Genomic DNA, 24,022 nt, shown 5'->3' on the forward strand with positions numbered 1-24,022 from the left:
TGCAGAGGACTGCTTTCCATCTCCACTAAAAGAACAACGGAGGAGTAATAGAAGGAGGAGGGGGTGGTCATGATAGTAGGGAGACAATAACGGAAGAGAAGAGGCACATTGTAGTCAGTGAGGACTGAAACCAAGGCTCTTCTCTTCTCTGCTCTCCATGTTTTTGGGGACTCAACGTACCATTGCCTTCGTCTCCAAACCCAGAGGAGGATGTCTGTGTCGGGGAAGAAGGAATTTGACGTGAAGCAGATCCTCAGGCTCCGCTGGCGCTGGTTCAGCCATTCATCCCAAGGTTCGGCCGGCGGTGGAGGCGGTGGCGGTGGCGGGGTGGGAGGCTACATCCAGCAGGATGGCCTGGACCACAGAGGGACGCCTGTCCAGGGCCGGCTGAAGAGTCACTCGCGGGAAAGAGGCATTGGAGGACTACGGAAGACTAACAGCCCGGTCCACAGCATCCTGGCACCGACGCCAGGGCCCACACCTGTCTATGTCAGAGCGGGTCATCAATCATGGCACCATCAGCAGAACACCATCCAGAGTCTCCAGGTCAACGAGGAGTCTTCAAAGAGCAGTTTGTCGCCCAGCACCACAAGGAAAGAGGACGCCAACACTGGCCAGGAAGATGTGAAGAACAGCACAGAGGAACCTGCAGAGGTGGAGGCCAGAGAGAGGTATGACTGTTGGTGTTAGATACTTTGGAGACACATATTTATTATGTGGGGCCACATCAGTCACTTTGCGTATCATGTGCTCAATTAGCGGAAAACCAGATAATGGGATGCTATTTTGGGAACACATGGTTCCCTCACGTTTCATAGTGAAAGCATAGCTGCTCAATAAAATCTGCATCTAATTGAGAAAGTCTGATGCCTGAGGCTGCACCCCAGGATTAAAAAGTAAGAATGTTTTGTTGTGATCAGGGAGGATGAGCACAACGCTGCTCTAAACAGTAAATGCTGCTCACTTAGCACAAAATCTGTTTTCAACATTTCTGAGACTAAACATATACATATATGAAGAGTACATCTGCAGCTTTTTAACTTCATTCAATATTTGCACTTCTATTCTGCATGTAGATCCTTTAATTAAGATAAGATTGAATTATCTGCACAGCTATCATTTGCCAATTTACTCAGGCTCGGCAGCTGCCACCATGGCTCACCTGGGGACAGCTCACTCTCATTGTCCACAGCATGTTAGGCAGGACAAACCAATAAAGCATCCTTTTAATTATTTAGTGGACCGAAAGCCAAAGCTTTTTTCTGCTCCCTTGTCTGTGTCGTAGTCCAGATTACATGCACAGTATGACTTTGACTTTGGAGAATTTAGTTTTTACACATTACACTAATGCATTCTTCCATATAGTTAAAAGTGGATAGCGGGAAAGAGCCATTACATCACATAACACGTACCGGATCTATAAAAAGAAGAAGTGGTGCAATCACATGAATTATCCAGACTGCCACTACAACTACTTTATAAGCCAAAAGCTATCATAGCTAGTGGATGGCAAAGGTGCTTTAATTTATTTTCTACTGAAATCTTTTCACAAACCCTGATGCCAAAGTATCAGGGTTATAGATGTTTTTTTTTCCAGCTATAAATCCCACCCCCTGTTTCTCCAGGTTCTGTTTTTTTCACCACCCCCCCCCCCCCCGTGTGATCCTACATCTTCTTCCAGGAAGTAAACAGGTTAGAGATGTGTGTGTGTGTGCAGTCAGTCAGAACACTAAAAGCACCTCATATCAAGGATGAAAAGACCAAGTCTCCTTTTATCTCGTCTGTGACATTCTAAGGTGATTGGTTCTTAAGCTTTGCTGATTCCTGCATGCTTTTGTTCTGTGCACCTGGTGATGAAATGAACAATGAAAGTGAACCTGTCCCTTTGTTTCATAAAGAGCTCACCATCATTGAACAGATGATTCAAAATACATGCTCTCTGTCTACAGCCAAAAAATGTGCCAATGTGGATTCAGTGAATGCCACGGGCAGTGGACGGTCGAGTTCCCCGAACAGAACATGAATTATTCTGAGTTAAGATACAGTTTTTGGAATTAGCTCGACGTTCTGCTCTTCGTGTTGGCATAATTGGCAGATGTTCATGTTTCGGGGGCCCTGTGTGTGAAAAGTGCATGCATAAAAGATGTGCCTCACAGTAAAAATGTAACTCTCCGACTCTTAGGGGGACCTTGAGTTCATGCTGGCCATGTAAAATACAGCACAGCCATCATATTTTGACAATGATACTGAAATATTAAAATGGTTCCACTCGGTTGGATCATAAAATATATCCTTGGCTCAAGCTGTACTTGACTGTAGTGATATCCATTTATGAATTTGATAATCAGCGATGCAATCTGACTTAGAAAGTCTTTTTAATGGGTTTGACTCCCACCCAAACTGTTAACAGTGCACACAGAAAATAAATCTTCCGTTCTAAATGGCAGTGTAGCATTAAGAATACTGACAGACAGTTCCATCACTTCCTCTGTTCATATAAATCAATTACTCAAACTGTCAGCTACTGTTTTGCATCATTATTAAATCAAGGCATCTGTGGATTCGGTGGCTTGAATAGCAAGAAAGGCAGCAAAAATGTTGTTTTGATGTGAGCAGTTATCAGGAAAACACATGCGTGTTGCATGATGCCACTTTTCTATCAACCTTGTGTTTAATGGAAACACAGTCACTCGAAAACTCTAGGACTAGTTGCTGGAAATGATGTTTGGACAAGCACTGCATCTGTAGTTGTACAAAGTTGCACAGTGAATCAGGCCAGTGACTGTGTGACACGCCATGGCTTGCATGTTCATCGGCGGCTAAGCAGATGTGTGGATGTCACTGAGATGCACATTCATTTACTCCACCAGCTGGGTGGCCCTATTACGTCTCACATCATAAATCCTTGACACGTAATTTGTCACAATCCCTCAGGCTGAATGTAGAAATGAGATCTGCTGGCTGTGAAAAGTACAAAAGTTTTTAGCCGCTCATCAGTAGTTGGAAAATATGTGTCAGTCATTTTGTGCTACAAGCCCCACAGTGATTAGTTTAATTCACACAGTGTCTCCAAGAAGTACATCCCATCAGTTTCTTCCATTCTTTCATTGATTCGGTTTCGCACTTTTGTTATAAACATTTAATATTGTTGTCAAACTGAACTAACTGACAAAGTCAATGAAAACAGCTCATCCTAACTTGTGGGTGTTCAGGATTCTGTTTGACTTTAAGAATGAATGTTATAGATATTAATATGCTTAATAAGGATTCATTTAGAAATGTATTGGTTCACAGGTATCTATGTGGCAGGAAGGTTGTTGGAAACATTAACACTGAGATAATGAAATAACTGCATTATATTTAATGTTTTGCTCTACATTTTAAAAACCTGTGTGGGCGCCATTAGTACTGAAGATAACTCAAAAAGTCAGTGACTCATTTATGTCGTGTGCTATGCTGGTATGATTATTCTCATTCTGTTAGCTTTCTCCTGGATTTAGTTAACCTTTCTCATCCGACCGACTAGTACGTGTCTACAGAGTTGTTAAATCAAACGCAGTGGAGTGAAGTAGGATGTAATACCTTGTTGTTGCCCACCCCTGCTCCTAATGCCCCTACATATCTATACACTGTATATATGTTCTATCCTCATGACTCTCATCCAAATAACCTCTCCCCATCGTTGGCAGAGAATATATGACAGAAGTTAACCTGAATGGAATGGAAACCCTGACCTCTCCCACATAAACACTAACAGAGGCTTGAGTCAGCGGGCTTTTAGTTTGAATGATATCTCAATTCCCTCTCCATTGCCTTGGAAAAGAAATACCACCACCTCTCCCCCTGTCAACAGCAGTAATTCAGATGTTTGTTGGATGCCTCATAACACCACAAGGCTTATAGGGTCTCGGTCTGTGTGACACATCCAGCGGAGGCGTCCTTAAGATGCTGTAAATTGTAAAACACAATATATCTGTTGTAATCTCAAAGTAACATCCTCAGGGGTTGGGAGAGTTCGTCATTGCATGCAGTTGATACTAAATGTTGTTTAACTTTGCCAAATCAGCATTCTGTACAGAGCAAGGCCATCTCAGATGGAAGCTAAAGATCAAGCTAGAGTTTTCAGTAGCCCCTCTCTTTGCTTTTGCAGAAGGCTTTGAACAGCGGTGGGAAGAGCTACGGCTGCATTATATGCAGGACACATTCCCTCATTTCTCTTCAAATGTGGATCAGTCATTTTTCCCCCAAATGGACCTAACTCAAAGAAAATAATGCCTGACACAGCTTTCTATGAATTTTACATGGGTACTATTAGTAGGGGCCATGACTTAGTTCAACAGTGTCCTGAGGCAATCCAGTAAAAGAATCATAGACGCGACAACTGTGATTTGGCACTTTATAAATGAAATTTAATTGAATTGAACTGTGGTGAAGCTGAAAATGTGACAGTGTAGACATAAAATGTAACTAATTAATGTACAACTGCAGGAAAGTGTAACTCTATAATATGTACAGTTTGAATGTGAAATTATTGAATTATTGGGCCCCCTCAATAACATTAAAATATTAAGTCTTAATGTTTTAGGCCCACCAATCTAGATATGTTGCAAATGCATATAGGATCTAAATACCTAGATCTATATCATACATACTATATAGCTATACAACATGTATCTAAATATCTCAAATATACACTAAACCACGTGCAACCCAGGACCCACTGCTTTAAAATTAATTTGTTTACCCACTAATATCAGATAAATTATGGACAATCCAACAGTGATGACAGTCTCATACACTATGCGACTTATCCTGCCATCAGCAAAGCAGTGAGGAGCTTTCTGCTAAGATCTGCACATTTTTCACTTACAGGACGCCCCCACCCCCAACCCCCAACACACACACACACACACACACACACGCACACACGCATTTACACCAAATTCCTCAGCATTAGAATGCAGAGCTCAGCATTGTAATCACAGTTAATCTACGAACACTGGAAGGACTGAAAATCTCAATATGGAATTAAAATTTACCATACCAATAAAATGTACCATACCTGGACTTTTTCAAGGCAGCCCCAGTATTAATGTGCTGCTTCACAACATAAAAAATTGAGTCTTTATTTTGAAATATATTCATCCCCTGGCACATAATTCCTCAGCGGCTTCAAACAGATATCTCGTGTATGTGCGCGAGGCAGTTATGCAGAATTTCATTGTTAAACTAACAGATATTTTTGACTGATGTTTTTTCATTTTCACTGTGCAAGATTTAACTCCTCTTGATGTAGTTTCTTAATATTCAAAACAGGAATCAGTATCCCACCTGAGATGTTAATTATTTGTTCGCAGACATTGTGCTGACATGACTTCTCCACCACACTTCTTCCTCACAACGTGTGCGGTTTTGGTAAAAAGCTGAGGGGGGAGAGGGGGTGGGGGCTATAAGAAGGCAATATTTTATTTTATTTCTGTTAAAAGCTGTGGCAATTTTCCACTGCACTCTCTAACATAAAGGGCCCGTCGGCTACATTTGGAGCAGTTTTCAAAAGACATTGTACCTATATGCAGCTACATTTCCTCCATCATTATCAATATTAAGCAGGTATGTCCAGTGTAACAATGGCATCAGAAGAAGTATGTCTGTTGCAAGCCTCTGTGAGATAGGAAAAGTGCAGAGGGGAAAATCTATTTCAGTTATCATCTCAGCCTCACAGCTGGGATCAAGTTATTACAGTCAGTGTATATATTTCTTTCTACACAAAGCCGAATAGCAGTATACCAACTGTCAAAGTACAGGGGCATAAAGATCTCATGGAATATAGACTTGGCACATGCTGCATGAGGCTTTGTAGGAGTTGTTGGATTCTCAACCCAACCCCAGCTACTCAGCAGCCTTCAGGGGCAAATGGCTGTTATAATCCATTTTGAAAGAGACATTTCCCATTTGGCCCAGGCAGGCACGATTTTCCCTCTCGTAGAGGGATGGAGTTGACACTAGTTGGAATAAGACTGAGATTCTCAGCAACACGTCTGACTCACAACCTTTACAGCTCGGGGCTAATCTGGGCTGACGAAAGCGCATCTTGAATCGTCTAACCATTCATCCAGGAGGGCAGTCTCAGCAGGGCGAGAAGTCAGTCTGATTACAGCAGAGGGAACAGGGGAAGGGACATTATATTTTTAATAACTCATCTGTATTATTATTATTAATGACTGTCCTTTCTTTATATTAGCACTGTATCTGTCTGCATCTTGTGCTCATAAAATAGCATATGGAGTTTCCAGTTTCAATAGTTTCCATTGCACAGCCTTAAAACAGGCTCCTAGTCTTGACAACATGGCCTCTGCCTCACCTGAATGGAGCTTTCTGAATTTGCACTGTCTTTCTCGGATCCAATTAGTTGCATTGTGGTGTGATATCTTTGGGAAGGTGTGAGGAGCAAACGACTGAAAGACTTTAGGTGATATGTGCTCACTGAAGGAAACGTCATGTGCACTGTAGAATGAGGTGGGATGGGAAATATAAGCCTGATTTTCTATTCCTCTCTGTTCTATTCTTTTATATAGGCCAATTTACCTTCTCATTGTTCTAGGAATGCAAGTTGGCACATTGAAATAGTTTGTAAACTACAAAAGAAATCTATAGGCCCCGCTAGACTCTGTGACTCTCCTTGAATTGCTTTGTAGCATACGATGTACAGCAATGTCCCTACAGCAGTTTTTCCAGAGTAAGGTGTCCTGGGGCTTTAGTGCCTCAATAAAATTGGGCTATACCTCTGATCATCCAACCCACTACTGAAAACGAAGTATACACCTCAGAGAAATTTACTACTCCCTAGAATGTGATACCAAAGCAATTAGTGTCGGAGAGATTGGTAGGCATGAAAAATCCTTACAGCATGCCTTGGAGCCAATACAAAAGCAATGCATCTCAGTTTTATGGCCCCATTGCTTATTCAGTCTTGTTTGGTGTTCCTCTCCAAGACTCCAGAGTCAGTGGGGAATTATGGTGACAGGGCAATAAATTACTCTTGCATTTAGCATAAAGTCCCCCAATAAAGATTAGACTATAGGATACTACAGTGACCGCAGGACAATATAAACAATTCCCCGAGGAAAAATGTTGTTGTTTTTGGTAATCAAAGAGGAGAAAGTCACACACTCGGCTAAAAACTTTGTAATAGTGTGTTAATCAGGACATCGATATGAGCCACCACCCCCTCCACCCTTCTTGTGTTATCAATCTTAGTATGTGCCAATACATTGTGCTGCCAAGCATTACAGGGTTTTCAGTTCATTTGTATTGACAAATGTGTAAATTTACTAGTTTATGCAACTCTCATGTCAGCGTATGAGCGGTAATGAGCTGGGACATAAAGTGTCGCTTAAAATAGCAGTGACATTTTTTTTACTTGAGCACCATCAGTCTTCACACAGCAGAAGGACCATGAGATGACAGTAAATTCCCTCAGAGAGGCAGTTTGGGTCTGTTTATGTAGCGTAACAAACAACCCTAAATGTCAATGAGTGGACTTTCTCTGTGAAGGACACCAAGTGGCTGGGCTGCATTATTTGCCGCGAGTCTGAAGGATTACTTGGATGCCTGTAAAACAGCATGTAATCTAGCAGCCTGTGGGGACAGGGACTCAGCCTCACCACAATGCGGTGAGGAACAGGCTTGTTCACTTGTTAAGTCCCTGTCTTTGGAAAACACACGTGCACACACAGATATGCAGACGCACGCAGGAACAGACACAAAGGCATGCACACATACAGACACAGGGAAATTGTGTCTGGAAAGCTGTTGCATAGATTGTGGTGCTTGCTTGTCCCATTGGACTGCAGCGCTTAGTTATCCACTTATGTATGGAGTTTAGTCCATAACAGTTTTAATTTCAGCTTAGAGTGGCAAGAAAGATGCAGATGCACCGCAGGGAGTAGAGGATTCAGGAGTGCCATGTGTCCAAATGAGCCCCTTTTGTGTCCTCCAATAATTTGTGGCTTATCTTGCTATGTACAGCTTTTAGATTTTATTTTTTTATTTCATACTTATGATAATGGACAGGGAGAGGAAACAGTGAGGGAAATTAATTCATTTGTTTAATGATGTCTCCCTAAATTAAAATGTCCCTGTTTATTTCACCTGAAATGTTCTTTTTGTTGTTTGTGTTCGGTGGAGTCCTCATCAAGTGAAGTTATTGCATACAGCTTGCTGATACTTAGATATGTCTGTGTCCAAATTAAATACTGAGGGGAAAGCTTAATGTAACAAAACCTTAAGTAGTCTTCTGTTCATTTAGAAGAAGCAAATGGCTCCTGGTGCAATGCCCAAATGTTCAGAAAGTGGAAAAGGGCAACAATTTGAATAATAAAATGTACATAAAAAGCAGACCTGGTTCATTGCTTTGGTCCATTTGTATTGTCATACAACACCCCTCTTCTCTCCCTTGCTTGTTTTCACACAGGTTGGCTCTGAGCACCTTCTCCAGAATGAACACCAACTCCTCCGATGAGTTTTTTCAGGCCACAAATCATGCAGAACAGACTTTCCGCAAGATGGAGACCTACCTCCAGCACAAGCAGCTGTGTGATGTCCTTTTGATAGCCGGGGATCACAAGATACCAGCTCACAGGTTGGTGTTTGTGCTTCTCTCCGCCTTGATTTCATTAATTACACCCGCGTCGGCTTTGGTTAAGAGATAGAGGACAGAAGCTCATCTGGATTCGCTTCATTAAGTCGTAGGCGCGTGCATTCAGGCTTTGGTCTGGACTTCAGTTTGCTTGCTGAAACATATTTTGTCAGTCTGGTCCATCTGAAGAATAATTAAATAATCTTTGAAATGCAAAGAAAGATTCTTCTGATTTTTAGGTGACAGTTGACAGGAAAGATGTGCAAACTCTATGTTCACTGGTTTGCAATAATGTGCACTGCTGCGATCTAATCACACCTCTGCCCTTCCTCATTTCCACATTACATCTGAGACGTGGAGGAACACTGTGATCCGCAACATGGAGGTGTCAATATTTGTGGTGTCTGGCCCTCGGTTGAACGGCTGAATTGAACAGATCACTTGACATCCCCTGAATGCTGAGAGGCATCGCCTTCACTGAGTGCATGCATGCGCGTGTGTGTCTATCCACCGGCAGATTTCGTTAGTTCATCCAGACAGAGTCATGAAACAGAACCCAGAATGCTCCACAGAGAGAGAAAAAAAAGTATCAGTGACTGACCTAGTTCGGTGAAACGATCGGCTCTCTCACTGCCTGTTTCAATGTGGCTTTATATTTGCTCATAGGACACAACCAAGAAAAGCATGGATGGTGTATAGACATAAGAAATGACGCATGATATAATATATATTTATATATATATATATATATATATATATATATATATATATATATATATAAATATTAGAAACCACAACATTATGAAAATATGGATGTAGACTGTTGGACTGTGTCACTCGATCTCAAGCCCTTGTACTGCCATATGATCTCTCCTGTCCTTCATGAATCAACCAGTGTGCTATGCGAGCTGGACAAATGAGTTAACATAATTAGAAGTCTGACCAGTGTAGCTATTAGCAACATGAACTATGTGGCATCATTTAATTTATCATACGCTGACAAAGTGCAATGATACATAATGTGGGGGGAACAGTTAGTTACTCATAGTGACCTAGCACAGTGCAAAAGCACACAAGCAGTATAAATAATTGTTAGGAACAGTATTACATGAAGTTGTTTTGTTACCAACAATACAATATGATACAATATACTGTGAAGATATGGCATTTCTTATGAAGCCAAGCTACATTTGAGGACATGAAACACAATCTCAGGACTAACCACTTTAAATAATCAGCACATAGATCTCCCACGGACTTGCATACTAATGTACAGTACAAGAGCATTAATTCATTGCGTTTTCTTTTTGGCAGACTGGTTCTGAGTGCTGTGTCGGACTACTTTGCGGCTATGTTCACCAGCGACGTGAGAGAGGCAAAGCAGGAGGAGATCAAGATGGAGGGAGTCGATCCGGAGGCCCTCAGATCCCTGGTTCATTTTGCCTACACTGGTGAGTGCTCGTAAAGACATTCACTGGCTCTTGTAAGTAGTTATGAGACTTCTGAAATCCAGCATGATTAAAATGGATCAATAAGGCAATCCATCACTGGGCTGACTGACTGGGCAGCACTACAACATAATATTGCTTTATTTTACAGGACAAATCCCCTTTGATAAGTGCTGTTGATTGATGTCCACTTCCACAGTATTTCAATTTTGAAATACTGTAAACTAACATAATGATGTGTATCCAGTTTGTTTTGCTGTTCATTTACTTACGTATGATATATTGTCACATTTTTAAGGCATTTTTTGAGGCTGATGCTGCAATTTAACACTAGCATTTTCTTTAATTATTTAAAATATTTTTCACAATGGGTACTGGTTGGATGTTTTTACTTAAGTATGATTAAAATGTTGATAGCAATACTGCTCCCACCACTGTGTTGGCCATTATTGCAACCTCCAGTCATGACATAAAAACATATTTTGCTTGTCCTGACATTGTAGGTGTCCTTGAGCTGAAAGAGGAGACCATTGAGAGTTTATTGGCAGCAGCTTGCCTCCTCCAGCTTTCACAAGTCATCCAGGTTTGCTGTAACTTCCTGATGAAACAGCTTCATCCCTCCAATTGCCTGGGAATACGCTCCTTTGCAGACGCCCAGGGCTGCGTGGACCTGCTCAATGTGGCTCATAACTACACCATGGTAGGAGGGCGAATAGAGCCACACCACATTTACATGGCCGGGTGGGCTACATTATTTATTTTGTAATGAGGGATTGCACTCTCAAAGTCACTTGCATGAATACACAAGGGCAGCTGTGGTAATGAGAGCTGTAACAGTATCAAGAGCATTTACAAATGTAGTTTAATTAGCACTATGATATGTACTTTGACATGAAAGGCAGCCCACACTGTAGTGAATCAAATTAACTCTGCTCCACATAATCTAAGGTACTGACAGGATTTACTCTGAGCCCCTTTTTCACTGTGTATCTGATTTTTATTTTCCTCACATCACCTCTGATTATACCTTGTGTAATAACCATTGTTTTGTGAATTTAGTCAGTAAATGCCTGTCTGAATGTCAAGATAACGTCATGGCTTGACAGACAGTATATAACACGTTGAAATACTTTTGATTGCCCATTGTTTTGAGGCAAATTAAATTCAATAACCTGTCATAACCTGGAAAGAAATGAACTGCTGGTGTCTTGGTTATGATCTAATTTCAGCAGGGGAATGGGTGGCGTCCACATTTGAATAGAGATTGAATAGTTTCATGCTTTCACTTCATCTAATTTGGTTACTTGGCTGTCAGTAAGAAATACCACGTCGCTGAACATTGATTAGCACACTGCCGGACTTGTGAAAATGCGATTTCTATCTCTCTCTCTCTCTCTCTCTCTCTCTCTCTCTATATATATATATATATATATATATATATATATATTTACGAGGAATATTATTTGCATTGGATTAAGAATCATGCACATATTTGTCGGATAACGTCTTGCTGGCCATGCAGAAGTGACAGCGCGAGGCAGGCGTTATCTCCTAAAGGACATCTGCTCAGCCTGTTTACATAGGCCCCATCCAGGACCAGGAGGTTAATCTAATCATCAAACTGCACAAGAGGGGCAACTTCCTGTTCAATCACTTCAGTAATGAGCAGCAAGAGCTGTGGGCTTCCTGGAAGTCCATCCTCTGGGTTCTGAGTGGAGCGAGTTGTGTTTTGATAAGGTTGTTTTTCCTGGTTCAGCATGGCAGCAGAGATCCGCCTCTGACATCCTTTTCCTTCATGAAAGAGTGGCCCCTTTGTGTTAATGTAAAAATGTAATGTTTTGTTGCTTGGTTTTTCAGCAATAAAACTATCTATCTATCTATCTATCTATCTATCTATCTATCTATCTATCTATCTATATACTAGTCATTTTGTGAATGAATCCCTATTTTAGAAAATAACTAAATCCAGCAGTCTGTCTTTGCCAGCCTCTGCAAATTGCATGGTAATTGAAAAGTTCTTGAAAGGTAATTCTCCCAGCCTCATGCCTATTAAACATCAGCGTTCCTCCTCCTCAGAAAACACTGTTATTACAAAATTACTCTTTTGCAGTAGTTAAATCAATTAGTATCCTCTCCCGCTGATCTTGTTTTCCGAGCGGTTTACTCACCAATGAGTTTGCCAGCATCTGAATGACACATCCTTTTAAATTCTTATGAAACAAACTCAATTGAGCTTTCAATTTTGTTGTCAGCTGTTCGGGACTGGTGATTACAAATAATTAGTCTCAAGCAACATCAAAGAGTTGGATGGCATTTCTCCCTCAGTGTTACCACAACAGATCAATAGATGTCCCTAATTTCATTAAGGCTGTCTGTGTTAAGCTCTTAAAACCTACTGTCATAATAGATCGGACCAAGACACTGTAATTTGTTTGCAAGTTGATGATCAATAGTGTGCTTGTTTTTCGTAATTGTTGAGCATCCACTCTACAGCGAGCACTTGATTTGTCGTAGCTATTCTGGCAGCGCAATAATTCATGCTCAGATGCTTCATGCAAAAACGGGGCGTAATCATGGCCAAGGATTGCCCTGTATGTCTTTCAAGTTTTAATGTTGGATATAACATACTGTAGAGACGTAGAGGAGGGAGGGTGTTTTATATAGCATCATCTCTAATGGCACTGCCCAGAGACAATGTCCTTGAAGAGGTAGCCATGCAGTGCTGTAATATCGCCTGGGCTTCTGGCCAGTAAATGGAAGATCAATCTTTAGGAAGGCAATAGTGAACAGCTTCCGCAAAACGTGGAGTTGGACACTGTATTGGTGTGATAGTAATGTTGGAATGCAGTGCCTTTCTGTTTCTCATTTAAAGGCTTGTAAAGGCTTTATGGTGTCATGTATGATCAGCAGCAAAAATGCCTTATAAGCTCATAAAGAGGCTTTTTTTTGGGAGATGTTTTTTGCCAGATTGATTTGTAGCCTGCTGTTGTGTGGATCATTTTATTTAGTGAGCTAAAAGAAACAGATGACAGTTTCATCTGTTCGTTCAACATTTTTGCGAAATGGAGAGTATTTCAGTATGTCAGTTAAGTACGAAATTGTCGATAGGGATCTCTAAATTGGGGTTCTCTATCTACTTGCATTCATTTTTCTTTACCTCTCTGTCCTTGCGCCATTTGGTCCTCGTATGTATAGAAACACACACGCACACACACACACACACACACACACACACATCAAGCACACTCCTCGGCTAATGACTGATGATTATCTGCCTCCTCCACGTCTCCTCTGTGTTCCAGGAACACTTCCTGGAGGTCATTCAGAACCAGGAGTTCCTGCTGCTCCCCACGGCTGAGATTGTTAAGCTGCTCTCCAGTGATGACATCAATGTCCCCGATGAGGAAACCATCTTCCAGGCTTTGATGATGTGGGTGCGGTACGATGTCCAGCATCGACAACAGGACCTCGGGGTGCTTCTCGCCTTCATCCGCCTGCCTCTTCTTCCTCCACAGGTGAGTTAGCAGATAAACGTGCAGAGGTGGGGGCTGAGGAAAAGGTATGATCTGGATCATACTCTGTGTCCTTGCTTGGGTCTGCAGCTGAGAACTAAGTTGTCACAATGCCTCCTGTGTCCTCACTGTCAATAGAAGGTGTCATTTCTTACCTTTGCTACTGTAAGTCTGTCTGGGGTGCAATCTGCTAGATTTATAATGCACTTCTTCACAAATATTTAAACAGGATTTCAGTTGTTTTGTCTGTAAATGGGGAAAAATGCCAATAATGATTTCCCAGAGCCTAGCATGACATTTACAAATGTCTTGTTTTGTCTAAAATCCAAAGATATTCAGTTTACTGTCATATAAGACGAAGGAAAGCAGCAAATCGTCACAGTTGAGATGCCGGATCCAGGGAATATTTAGCATTTTTGCTTGAAAAATGACTGAAACGATTAATCGATTATCAAAATAGTTGCCAATGAATTTAATGTCAATCTACTAATCAATTAACTGACCACATTTAAGAGAAGAGAGCCTCCCAGTACACCCTCAGTCTTCCAACTGACCACTGAAAGGCAATGAACGACTGCAGTGGCTGAACTGACAGTATGGCAGCTACAGATGAGTTTTTATACGCATTGTCAGGCTATAAATAGCTTGCTTATGTTTGAATTATTGTTGTTTTAAACACTGCAACTCATATTTTATGAATGCAGTTGTTTTACAACTGTGTCATCCTAATTTGCATAACATCAAACCCAGATAAGACATTTTTTGGCAGATCTGAAGTATGAAAATATCTCCCTTTTTATATTAACGCAGCTTTATTTCCACTGACAGATCACTTTCCAAGACGGATTACGCACATGTGAATTTTATATTTCACTTTATATTGGGTGAACAATCCACAACAAACAACAACGAAGTAAATGTTTTTAGGAATGAAAAATATGATCTAATACACAAGTTATCTCATCCATTGGCTGAGGAGACGTTGTTCGCTGTGAGGCAAATATACAACAGAAATGAATCATTGTATTTGTCAGAACTCGTATGGCATTTAGTAGAAGCTGAAAAGATGAGCAGAGTAGTGCCACTGACATTACTAGCAGGCATAACAAGATCAATGAATATATACAAAAACCTTCATTCATGAAAATGAAATGTGCGGTGAAATTGTTCAATAAAACCTAAGAAAAGAAAAGCAACAGCTTCAATCTGTATTGTGGTTCAATGGTTTTATAAAAATATTGATTTACTGCATTTAACATGAACCATGTGAAGTAATAATAATGATATAAATAGGCTTTTAGCACATCTAAATAAAATAATTATTTTTGTTCTTCTGTTTCTGTGCAAGGGTCTTGGTGTCACATGAGTTATTTAAGCTGCTCGTCACTCTGATCTGCAGTCTGTTACATTTAATCTAACATTTCATACATAAAGTAAGGTTATTCTACATTTTAGATTAACCTTGTTTTACATAAACAAGCATTTAATTGCTTCTCTTCAAAGGTGATTTGTATAAACATGTAAACATTCTGCATGTATGTTTCTTTATATTCTTTTAATGCATTCACATGCATAATGTGATTCCTTGAAATGCAGCTCCTTGCAGATCTGGAAAACAACAAGATGTTCTCTGATGACCTGGAATGCCAAAAGCTGCTGATGGAGGCCATGAAGTACCATCTTCTGCCAGAGAGACGTCCCATGTTTCAGAGCCCGAGAACCAAACCTCGAAAGTCCACTGTAGGTGCTCTTTATGCCGTGGGAGGGATGGACGCCACCAAAGGTACAGTATGGCCCATACGCAGCAGCTATCAATACGCAGCAACACTGTTTATATCAATTGCAATACTTGTGTGGTGTTAGGCTCCACCACCATAGAGAAGTACGACCTGCGGACCAACACTTGGGTCCAGGTGGGCGCCATGAACGGACGCCGGCTGCAATTTGGCGTGGCGGTGATAGACAACAAGCTGTATGTGGTCGGAGGGAGGGATGGACTCAAGACGTCCAACATGGTGGAGTGCTACAATCCGGACAACAAAGTGTGGTCCACCATGCCCCCCATGTCAACACACAGACATGGACTTGGTGAGTGTGTCTAGCGAGGAAAATGTAGCTCCACTTATTTCATTAAAAAGAAAGTAATACACTGATAGATCATCTAATAATGCAGACTGAATCACATGAGGACCATGCTGCCATTCCAAAACATATAGCCAGCTTTTAAACTCACTAAAATAAAAAAAAAATAACAAGGAAATATGGACACTCTCAAACAGTGAGTCAGTAGAGCTGCAACTACTGATTTTTATCATTATTGGTTAGTCTGCCAATTATTTTCTCAATTATTGATTGATAGTTTCATCTATAAAGTGTTACGAAATAGTGCAAAACACCCATGCAAATTTACCAGAACCCAATGTGATGGATTTAAAGCAATTCAGATTGCTTGTTTTTATCTGTCTAAAAACCCAAAGATATTCAGTTAGATCCACATGTGATATCGTGTGTATTTTTCTACTATTTTAGTTCGATGTCAGAGGATGTTGACAATAAAACCAATTCTTTCAACTATTTCAAGGTTTGAGGTTTTAGCTCGGTCAGGCTACCTGGTGTTATGAAACACCAAAGATTTGCAGGAAGCCTGCTCATGAGGGTCACAGCTGGCACGCTGTAAAAAAAAAAAATAAATAAAAAAAATAAAAATCACACATTTCTTTTTGAGATAGACCTTTGATATTTTCCCATTCCGCTATCAAAGCTTGGCAGGCTGTGCTGGCCCTGCACTTCCTTACCCTTCCCTGCCCAATAAATCTCATATCAGAAGCGTTTTGATTCACAGTTGAAACAGGTCTGCGTAACAGAACAGGGAGATCTTGTCAAAGCATTCAGCTCACTCACCCAGTGTGGTCGGTGGTATCAGCGAGCCCAGGAGATCACACTGTACAGATTACCTGTGTTGTCTTTGATGTTTCCTGTAGCCAATATCTCTTGCTGCTTTGCTTGTGGCGTGCATATTTTGAGGCTGAATATATTTGAGCTTAGTGTCTACCAACATTCCCTGACTGGCCATTGCCTGCTGAGTGCATTATGGGTAAAGACAAGAAAAAGTATTTATTTTTTATTCCAAAACCACCAGTCAGTAATAAAAGAGAGTTTCACTACAAGGACTGTTTCTGTCCGACAGTGTTTATGTCATTCGAGGTTCTCTGAATGCGGTCTTGCCCTCATGTTCCCTCAAAATAATTGAACTCTCACCAAAGGAAACAGGGGTGGTAATATAAAAATGCATTGTTAAAACATCCTCTGCAATGTTGCTGGCGAAAACCAGCTTTCCTTTGTGACTTGGGAATAAGGAACAACAATGCAGTTTTATAGTCTTCCTGTTTTCTGAATAGATTTGGTCAGCTGTATGACTCACTGCTCAGCTCTAGAGGAGAAATGTACCTCTGCCGCAGCTCTCTCCAAGAACTGTGGAAAGAAAAAAAGCATTGGATTTGGAAATGTCACTTCATTTCTTTTCATTGATTATTCACAAACATGTTGTTTACAATATCTCGTGCTGACATTATGCTTTATGATGAGAATTTGAAAAAGAAAGTCATCTTTGTTTGATTAGCCTCAAGGAGGTATTGAATATGCTGTGGCTTTAGCGTTGCAGATTTTGCACTACACCAATAGTTGAAGTTAAAGGTTATAGATGTTACAGCATCTACTATGTGCTCGTATGCAGTACACAATAATACACACAGAGTACTAGAATATTATAAAAGTATTTGTAATGCTAACAATGATTACAGGTGTTTTTTATTACATTACATATTAATACACATGTATGAAGCACAAGTGCTTGTACGTATTATTACGTATTATCTCTTATTTCCTTTATTTTGACATCTTCTTTTTATTGAATTTTCTTATTCACATAATGAAACATTTAACAACAACAATAAATAAATAAAATAACATCACTGTTGGGGTGTCCACATCTCTTTTTGTTTGTTTTGTTTGTGTAGGTATTGCTGTACTGGAGGGCCCCATGTATGCTGTGGGAGGCCATGACGGCTGGAGCTATCTCAACACAGTGGAACGCTGGGACCCGCAGGCCCGGCAGTGGAACTACGTGGCCAGCATGTCGACACCACGGAGCACCATGGGAGTCACAGCGCTCAATGGAAAGTAAGTTGCTTTATCAAACCTGCAGACCATGCCAAGTAAGGCTTAATGCTAAACTGTGCAGGCTCACGCTTTGAGGTATATAGTCGTCTTTCTGCTTCTGAGGTCGACGTCACTGGCATGTGCTTTTTAAATGTAGAAAAGCTGAATATTTTAGTGTTAAAATGACCCTATAGTACCAAGTGTTCTTGCACGTGTTGTTGTGCAAAAAATAAAACATTCATGTGACAAAAAAGAATAGTAGATGCTGTGTTTATGTCCACCATTAAATATTGATTATTGAATGAAATTAATAAAAATGAGAAATTCAAATATCTATAACACTGCATCACACTGGCTTTGGAAAATGGTCAGCAGTAATGTACTGTAACTTGGGATAGAGCGTACAATAACACAGGCATGGTTATGTAACTCACTGCACTGGTCCAGGAAAAGCTGAAGTGCAGTATTAGAGCAGGAATAGTTTGACAACATTATACTTCTTGAGTGCAGAATCGACCTCTGTGGTCCGTGTGAGAAAAAGTACAGTGTGGCTGTGCAGCAGTCAGCAGCTCACAGCAAAGGCTGCTCTGATTAGTGTGGTAATTTATACAGTGCAATCTAGAGTCTATAAAAGCAAACCACTTCATGTATTTGTATGTATTAAATACCTTACAACACTATTTGAAAGTAAATTAAGCAAAGAACAGGCCAGCTCTCGGCCTAATTTGAATATGTTTGTGTGCCGAAGGAGAAAAGAGGCTGCTGCTCGGCTACATCCTGTATTCAGTGCTGAAGTGGATGCGGAGTTATTTCTGCATCTAGGTCAAAAATAGACAACAAGGAAACTGTTTCCCTAGCCTCTACTTTCTTGCTGTCGGCCCTGTGAGCTACAAGCACTTAAAAGACTGATGTGATCTTTCTGAGAACACTCTCAAGGAAAGGGCCTTTGAAAAATGCTATCCACTGCTCTCTGCTGTATCTTATAAAATCTGTCACATAATCACTGTTCTGTCATCCTTTTTTACAAACACCTGACAGCTGACGTGAGGCTCTCCTGCCAGATCCAGTGATACTGTATGCACATGTCAGATGTTTGAGATTTTGAGCCAATTTTGTTACATTTTCTCAGATTGTTTGCAGTAGGCGGTCGAGACGGCAGCTCATGCCTGAGGTCAATGGAGTGCTTCGATCCGCACACCAACAAGTGGAGCATGTGTGCTCCCATGGCCAAGAGGCGTGGGGGAGTGGGTGTGGCGACATACAACAACTTCCTGTATGCTGTAGGCGGACACGACGCCCCCGCCTCCAACCACTGTTCTAGACTCTCCGACTGTGTAGAGAGGTCGGTAAACGCTTCTTCTCTGGAGAAAACACACCAACACAAAAATGTTGCGTAAGCGGTTTTAGATTGCACTTGATGGAATTCAGTCATGGGTGGGGACTCATAAGAACAAAAGGGAGTTGATCCCCAGACTGTTCGTTTTGAGACATGTCTGCGTTACACTAGTTGATACTCAACAAGAGATCATAGTTTCCACACATGGTGTAATTTTACAGTATCTGGCACCATCTGGTGGCTGTAATATCCTTCTGAATCTGAACCTGATGTGACTCACCGTAGAGCTCCTTCAGTTGTTCAGAATACCTTTTCCATTATTTGTGTATTTAAAGAAAAACGATTTGATTGCTGCTGCAGCCTTCAAATTAACATTGAACTAATCTGTATCATTACTTTGTAAGTGGTGCTAATTGAAGTAAAACAAGGTTACACCTACGATGTCTTGTAGGGTGGAAACACAGTTGCTATATTGTTTCCAGCACATGACGTTTCATTTGAACAACCATTTACTTTCACAAACCTTCTCAACCAACAGATGAATCGTGTAAACACATATCCCTGTCTGATTTCTATATGTCTTCTATGTTCAGTCGATGGGACAGCAGTTTACCAGAAAGCATTTTAAATCATCTCTATTGAGTTTTATAGTTGATTATCATCTTGTATTAATGTAGCAGTTTCCAAGAGCAGTATTTTGCACATATTCGATTAATCAGAAGTTTGCATAAAGACTCACTCTAACCAATATCATATAATCCTCAGTCACATATGTGTGAGATTATGTCTGTTTCACTAAATATTTTACGGTGTTATTGGTACTATAGTTGCATCTACTGTTTATATACATGAAACTTTAAAATTTACTGATTGCAGATCACATTCTGTCACCTCATTTTTGGACTTATTTTGCTTGAAACTGATATAAAACAGCTTGAGGCAGCTACAGACTTTGGTATCATATAATGTGTCTTCACATTCCTCATACTAGTGGTCAACATAGTGAAAAAAAAGACCTAATTCAGCAACTTCTGCCTTCACTGATGAATCCAGCTCTCTCTGGACCCAGAGGCCGCCAGCTGTTTCAATTTGGTTCTCTGTCTGTGCTTAAAGGAGTTGCCACTAGTGACCATCCAGACATATGTGATTAAAGAGGGCGAACATAAGGATGTCTCAGTTAGTGGGGATGGGACACTGTTCTCCTCTTGGGATTCAGGCTTCTACATACCATCCGTAATGCAATCATTTGACCAAATATTGCAATTACAGGTATGACCCAAAGACGGACACGTGGACCACTGTGTCCTCCCTCAGCGTCCCCCGGGATGCGGTGGGTGTTTGCCTGCTGGGTGACAAGCTTTATGCTGTGGGTGGATATGATGGCCAGTCGTATCTGAACACTGTCGAGTCCTACGATGCACAGAACAATGAGTGGACTGAGGTAACCACATCAACCAAAACGAATTTATCACGGTTACAGGACATAGTTTAGATGTTATATTCGTATTGTTTTAGATAGAAGTAAATATATTAGTATGCAGATTTTTAGTTTTAGGGAACTTTTGACTTTTAAAATGGTTGAAATGTGCATGTAACATCAGGGTTCCAGTTAAAACCCTTCGGGAGCATAAATCTGCTGAAGTCACTGAATACTATCACTATTTTATAGCTTGCTTTTTGCAATATGATTCCCCAATCTAGCCTCTATATCCCTCTTATCTGCATGAAGTAAAATGTGATTTCTTTGAAGACAGTCTCAGATGAGAGGCTGCATGTTAACCTCTCTGTCTTCCTGTAGGAGGTCCCTCTCAACATTGGCAGGGCAGGCGCCTGCGTGGTGGTGGTGAAATTGCCTTGAGCACTTTGTCTCACGACAGCATGGGAAACAAATGAGAGAGCAGCGAGGAAGAGTGGACAAGCAAAACAAGAGATCAAGGACACATCCTTCGAGAGTCATGTTTTCATTTTTTTTTTCCCCTTTAACTCGGCTCTCCAGATTTTTCAGAGGGAAACACAGACAGAGCCGTGCCCACAAACCACTGTTTCTATCATTAGTGGACATGTCTGCCCAGTGCCCACGGGGGAGGACTGCACATTCTCCACATTCTCAACCGATCAAGAATTTTCATAGACTTGGCTAAGCTGTAGCAAGTGCCAAGCCTTTGTTGTACTGGTTTGTTATACTAGTTTTATGAAAAGTTCTGTGTACGCCCGTAAAAATTATATGTAAAAGTTACATTTTTGAGTAAATAAGCCTGCAGGTTAGTTTACATCTGTACGGAGACTTTTCTTATCAGTGCCATCACATACAGTATATTTTGGGGGTTTATATTTGACTTTTTAGCCACTCAATTGAAACTTGTTATAATACATAAGTGTAACCATGTGACAGCGTCTCTCCTTAGTGGTCTGAACAGATTTTTACTTAGGGAAGAAGACCACTGTGAACACTGAGGGTGATAAGTTTGTCCCGGCTGAATTGAAGAACAGGAATGAGATCTGAAAACCTTTTGCTGAATAATATATTTGGACATTTTCTTGAGTTCTTTTTTTATTGAGCCTGTAGCTACAGAACACCAAAGTCATTTGCTTGTCTTAGAAGTCTTGTTACGCATTAAATAAAAGTTTACAAAATTGTGAATTACAGAAAATATATCATATTGATATTTCTCATGGCTCTGCAGATTTTTGTGAACTTTCTGAAACTACATTTGTGTTGGTGGAATCATGCCTAAGCCAGTGCACTCTGGTGACTATAGTTATTATGGTTCTTTTTGTCTTTATTTCTGGGCATGCTAGCTGAGCAAATGTTTTATTTGATTTATACAGTATTATATATCAAGATTGCTGTCTGTTCTGTATTTTTAAGCATATGATGCCTTCTTGGGTCATGTAGATGATCTTTTCACAATAGAAAAAAGCTGTCCAAAAGCAACAGCAAACCATGGCACCAGGTGCACCCAAACCAGCTATGAGAGAATTTCAGTCACCGTGCAGCATTCGGAAAACTGATTTCCACTTCACTAATGTGACTTTGATTAGAACTTTTTGATTTGTAGTCTGTTGGTTTGCCCATAAAAGTTAAACATTACAAACTTTATCACAATGAGAACAATTTGTAACTGTAATTATAATATGTTTTGAGGGCCAAATGTTACTTTTTATGCTTTTATCATGATTTTGTACAGCATGCAAACCTATGAATAAAAAGACTTCAGTCTTCTCTGCATGTTCAAATCCATGTTTCGAGCTGAATGTGGCCCCTCAGCAGGCAGATTTTGATTTCTCTTGTTGTTCTTGCTTTAAGTAAACTGAACTGATTCTTTGACTAAACAGTCTTGGAAGCTACTTTGACCTCAGTTTTCTTCACATTGCAGCACCCGCTTTTTAAATCAAGCAAGCATGTTTGCTGATAACGCTCTCTCATCAACAGACTGAGGACCAACTGCTTTTGCTTGCCTTTGTTTTTTTCATTGTTTACCCTCCAAATAGTTTCCCTCCACGCAACCCTCCTCTTGCCTGTTTGGTTATATTTTGATGGTTTTTGAATACAAAATACTGGCTTATGTGTCCTGGTGTACAGTTTTAATTCAGAAATGTGTAGTCTTTTTCAGAATACACTAAATATTAGACAGACCTTTATCTTTTTGATTTTCAGGTATAGCCCTTTTTGCACTGTCCATATCTCAGTTGATGTAAAGATGAATCTCCTACTTTTAACTTTCTATTTCTGTTTATCTGCATCTCCTGTCAGATCCTATAATGGAAATCAATAAAGGATAATAGCTTTCACCTAGGTTCACCTCTTCAGAATATTACTGAAAGCCCCAAGGTGTAGAATACTAATCTCAATACATCTCTGTCCAGTTAATTCAGAGGCAAAGTGTAATAGCTGTAGAAACACAAGACCACAATGATGAAAATAGCTTTACTCAATTTGCATCGGATATGATTATGCAACATTTCATTGTTTTTCTGTTAATTTCTGTTATATTCCTCTCCTGAGGGTTAGCTCAGTATTGCCCAATCTTAAATTCCACATTTGTTAGACTAAACTGTTTTGCCAATTCAGTCAAGTTGCCACCAACTGGTTAGCAACAGCAGCTTAAAACACACAGTTACCTAAACACTGAGAAAGTCGGTGTCACATGATCACAGTATATATACACAGTAATATATAATATGTTAAGATGGAATCTGATAAACTTTACACCCATTTTTCTGCTGGAACTCCTTAGAGGTAAGGTGGTACAGCATCAAAGCTGCTTTGTTTTAGCTGAAGCTGGACAACTCTGATATAGAAATCTTATTATGATTATCCTTAGAATCCTATCATTGAACCCTTTAATGTATTTAAAAGTGACCTAAATCACTTGAAATTAAACATATCTATTCCTCTTTAAATGAAATCCCAAGGATTTAATGTGTTGGCTAAATAATACTTCCTTGTATTGTACATTTGAGTCACCATCAATGACCTATTAATGTAATGATTAAAATTAAAGTTTGCCATCACAATACATTACGAAACAGTTCATCCTTTTCTGAAATGTGAAGGTTCAAACCATAAAACCGGCCTACTGACATTTCAGGTCATTTAGCCAAATACATAGAGTGTAAAATACAAACTATGAAGGACACTTTATTGTTTTCATGGTTCCAACACTGAAAGTTTCACGTTTCCATGCAGAATGAATGCAGAAAAATCCACTCACTTATTTCCCTTTTTAAACCCACAAAGGAGGAGATGGAGACAAAGAGTAACAGATGATTGAGAGCATGGCCTTCAAGCTTTGAGACAAATGAGATGTGGATTTTGTGCATTCAGTGTAGAACTAAATAATACAGAGAGTGGGAAAGGCATGAGGGCTATTTTAGGTCCCAACAAGAATTTGCAATGTCAACTTCTAATTCAGGCACTTAAAAAAAA

General features: G+C 40.2%; 1 protein-coding gene across 1 annotated transcript; it reads left to right on the forward strand.

The window, feature by feature from the left end:
• The first annotated feature begins 210 nt into the window (after positions 1 to 210).
• klhl4 (kelch-like family member 4) lies at positions 211 to 22,718 on the forward strand. The gene is made up of 11 exons (XM_070912845.1): positions 211 to 671; positions 8,474 to 8,641; positions 9,953 to 10,089; positions 10,590 to 10,786; positions 13,389 to 13,601; positions 15,195 to 15,381; positions 15,462 to 15,686; positions 17,615 to 17,777; positions 18,886 to 19,098; positions 20,362 to 20,533; positions 20,891 to 22,718. The coding sequence occupies exons 1-11, from the start codon at positions 211 to 213 to the stop codon at positions 20,948 to 20,950; spliced, it is 2,196 nt and encodes a 731-aa protein (XP_070768946.1). The 3' UTR covers positions 20,951 to 22,718.
• Positions 22,719 to 24,022: the final 1,304 nt, after the last annotated feature.

This window comes from Enoplosus armatus, chromosome 10 (genome assembly GCF_043641665.1).
Source record: "Enoplosus armatus isolate fEnoArm2 chromosome 10, fEnoArm2.hap1, whole genome shotgun sequence".
In the NCBI taxonomy this organism is placed as follows: domain Eukaryota; kingdom Metazoa; phylum Chordata; class Actinopteri; order Centrarchiformes; family Enoplosidae; genus Enoplosus; species Enoplosus armatus.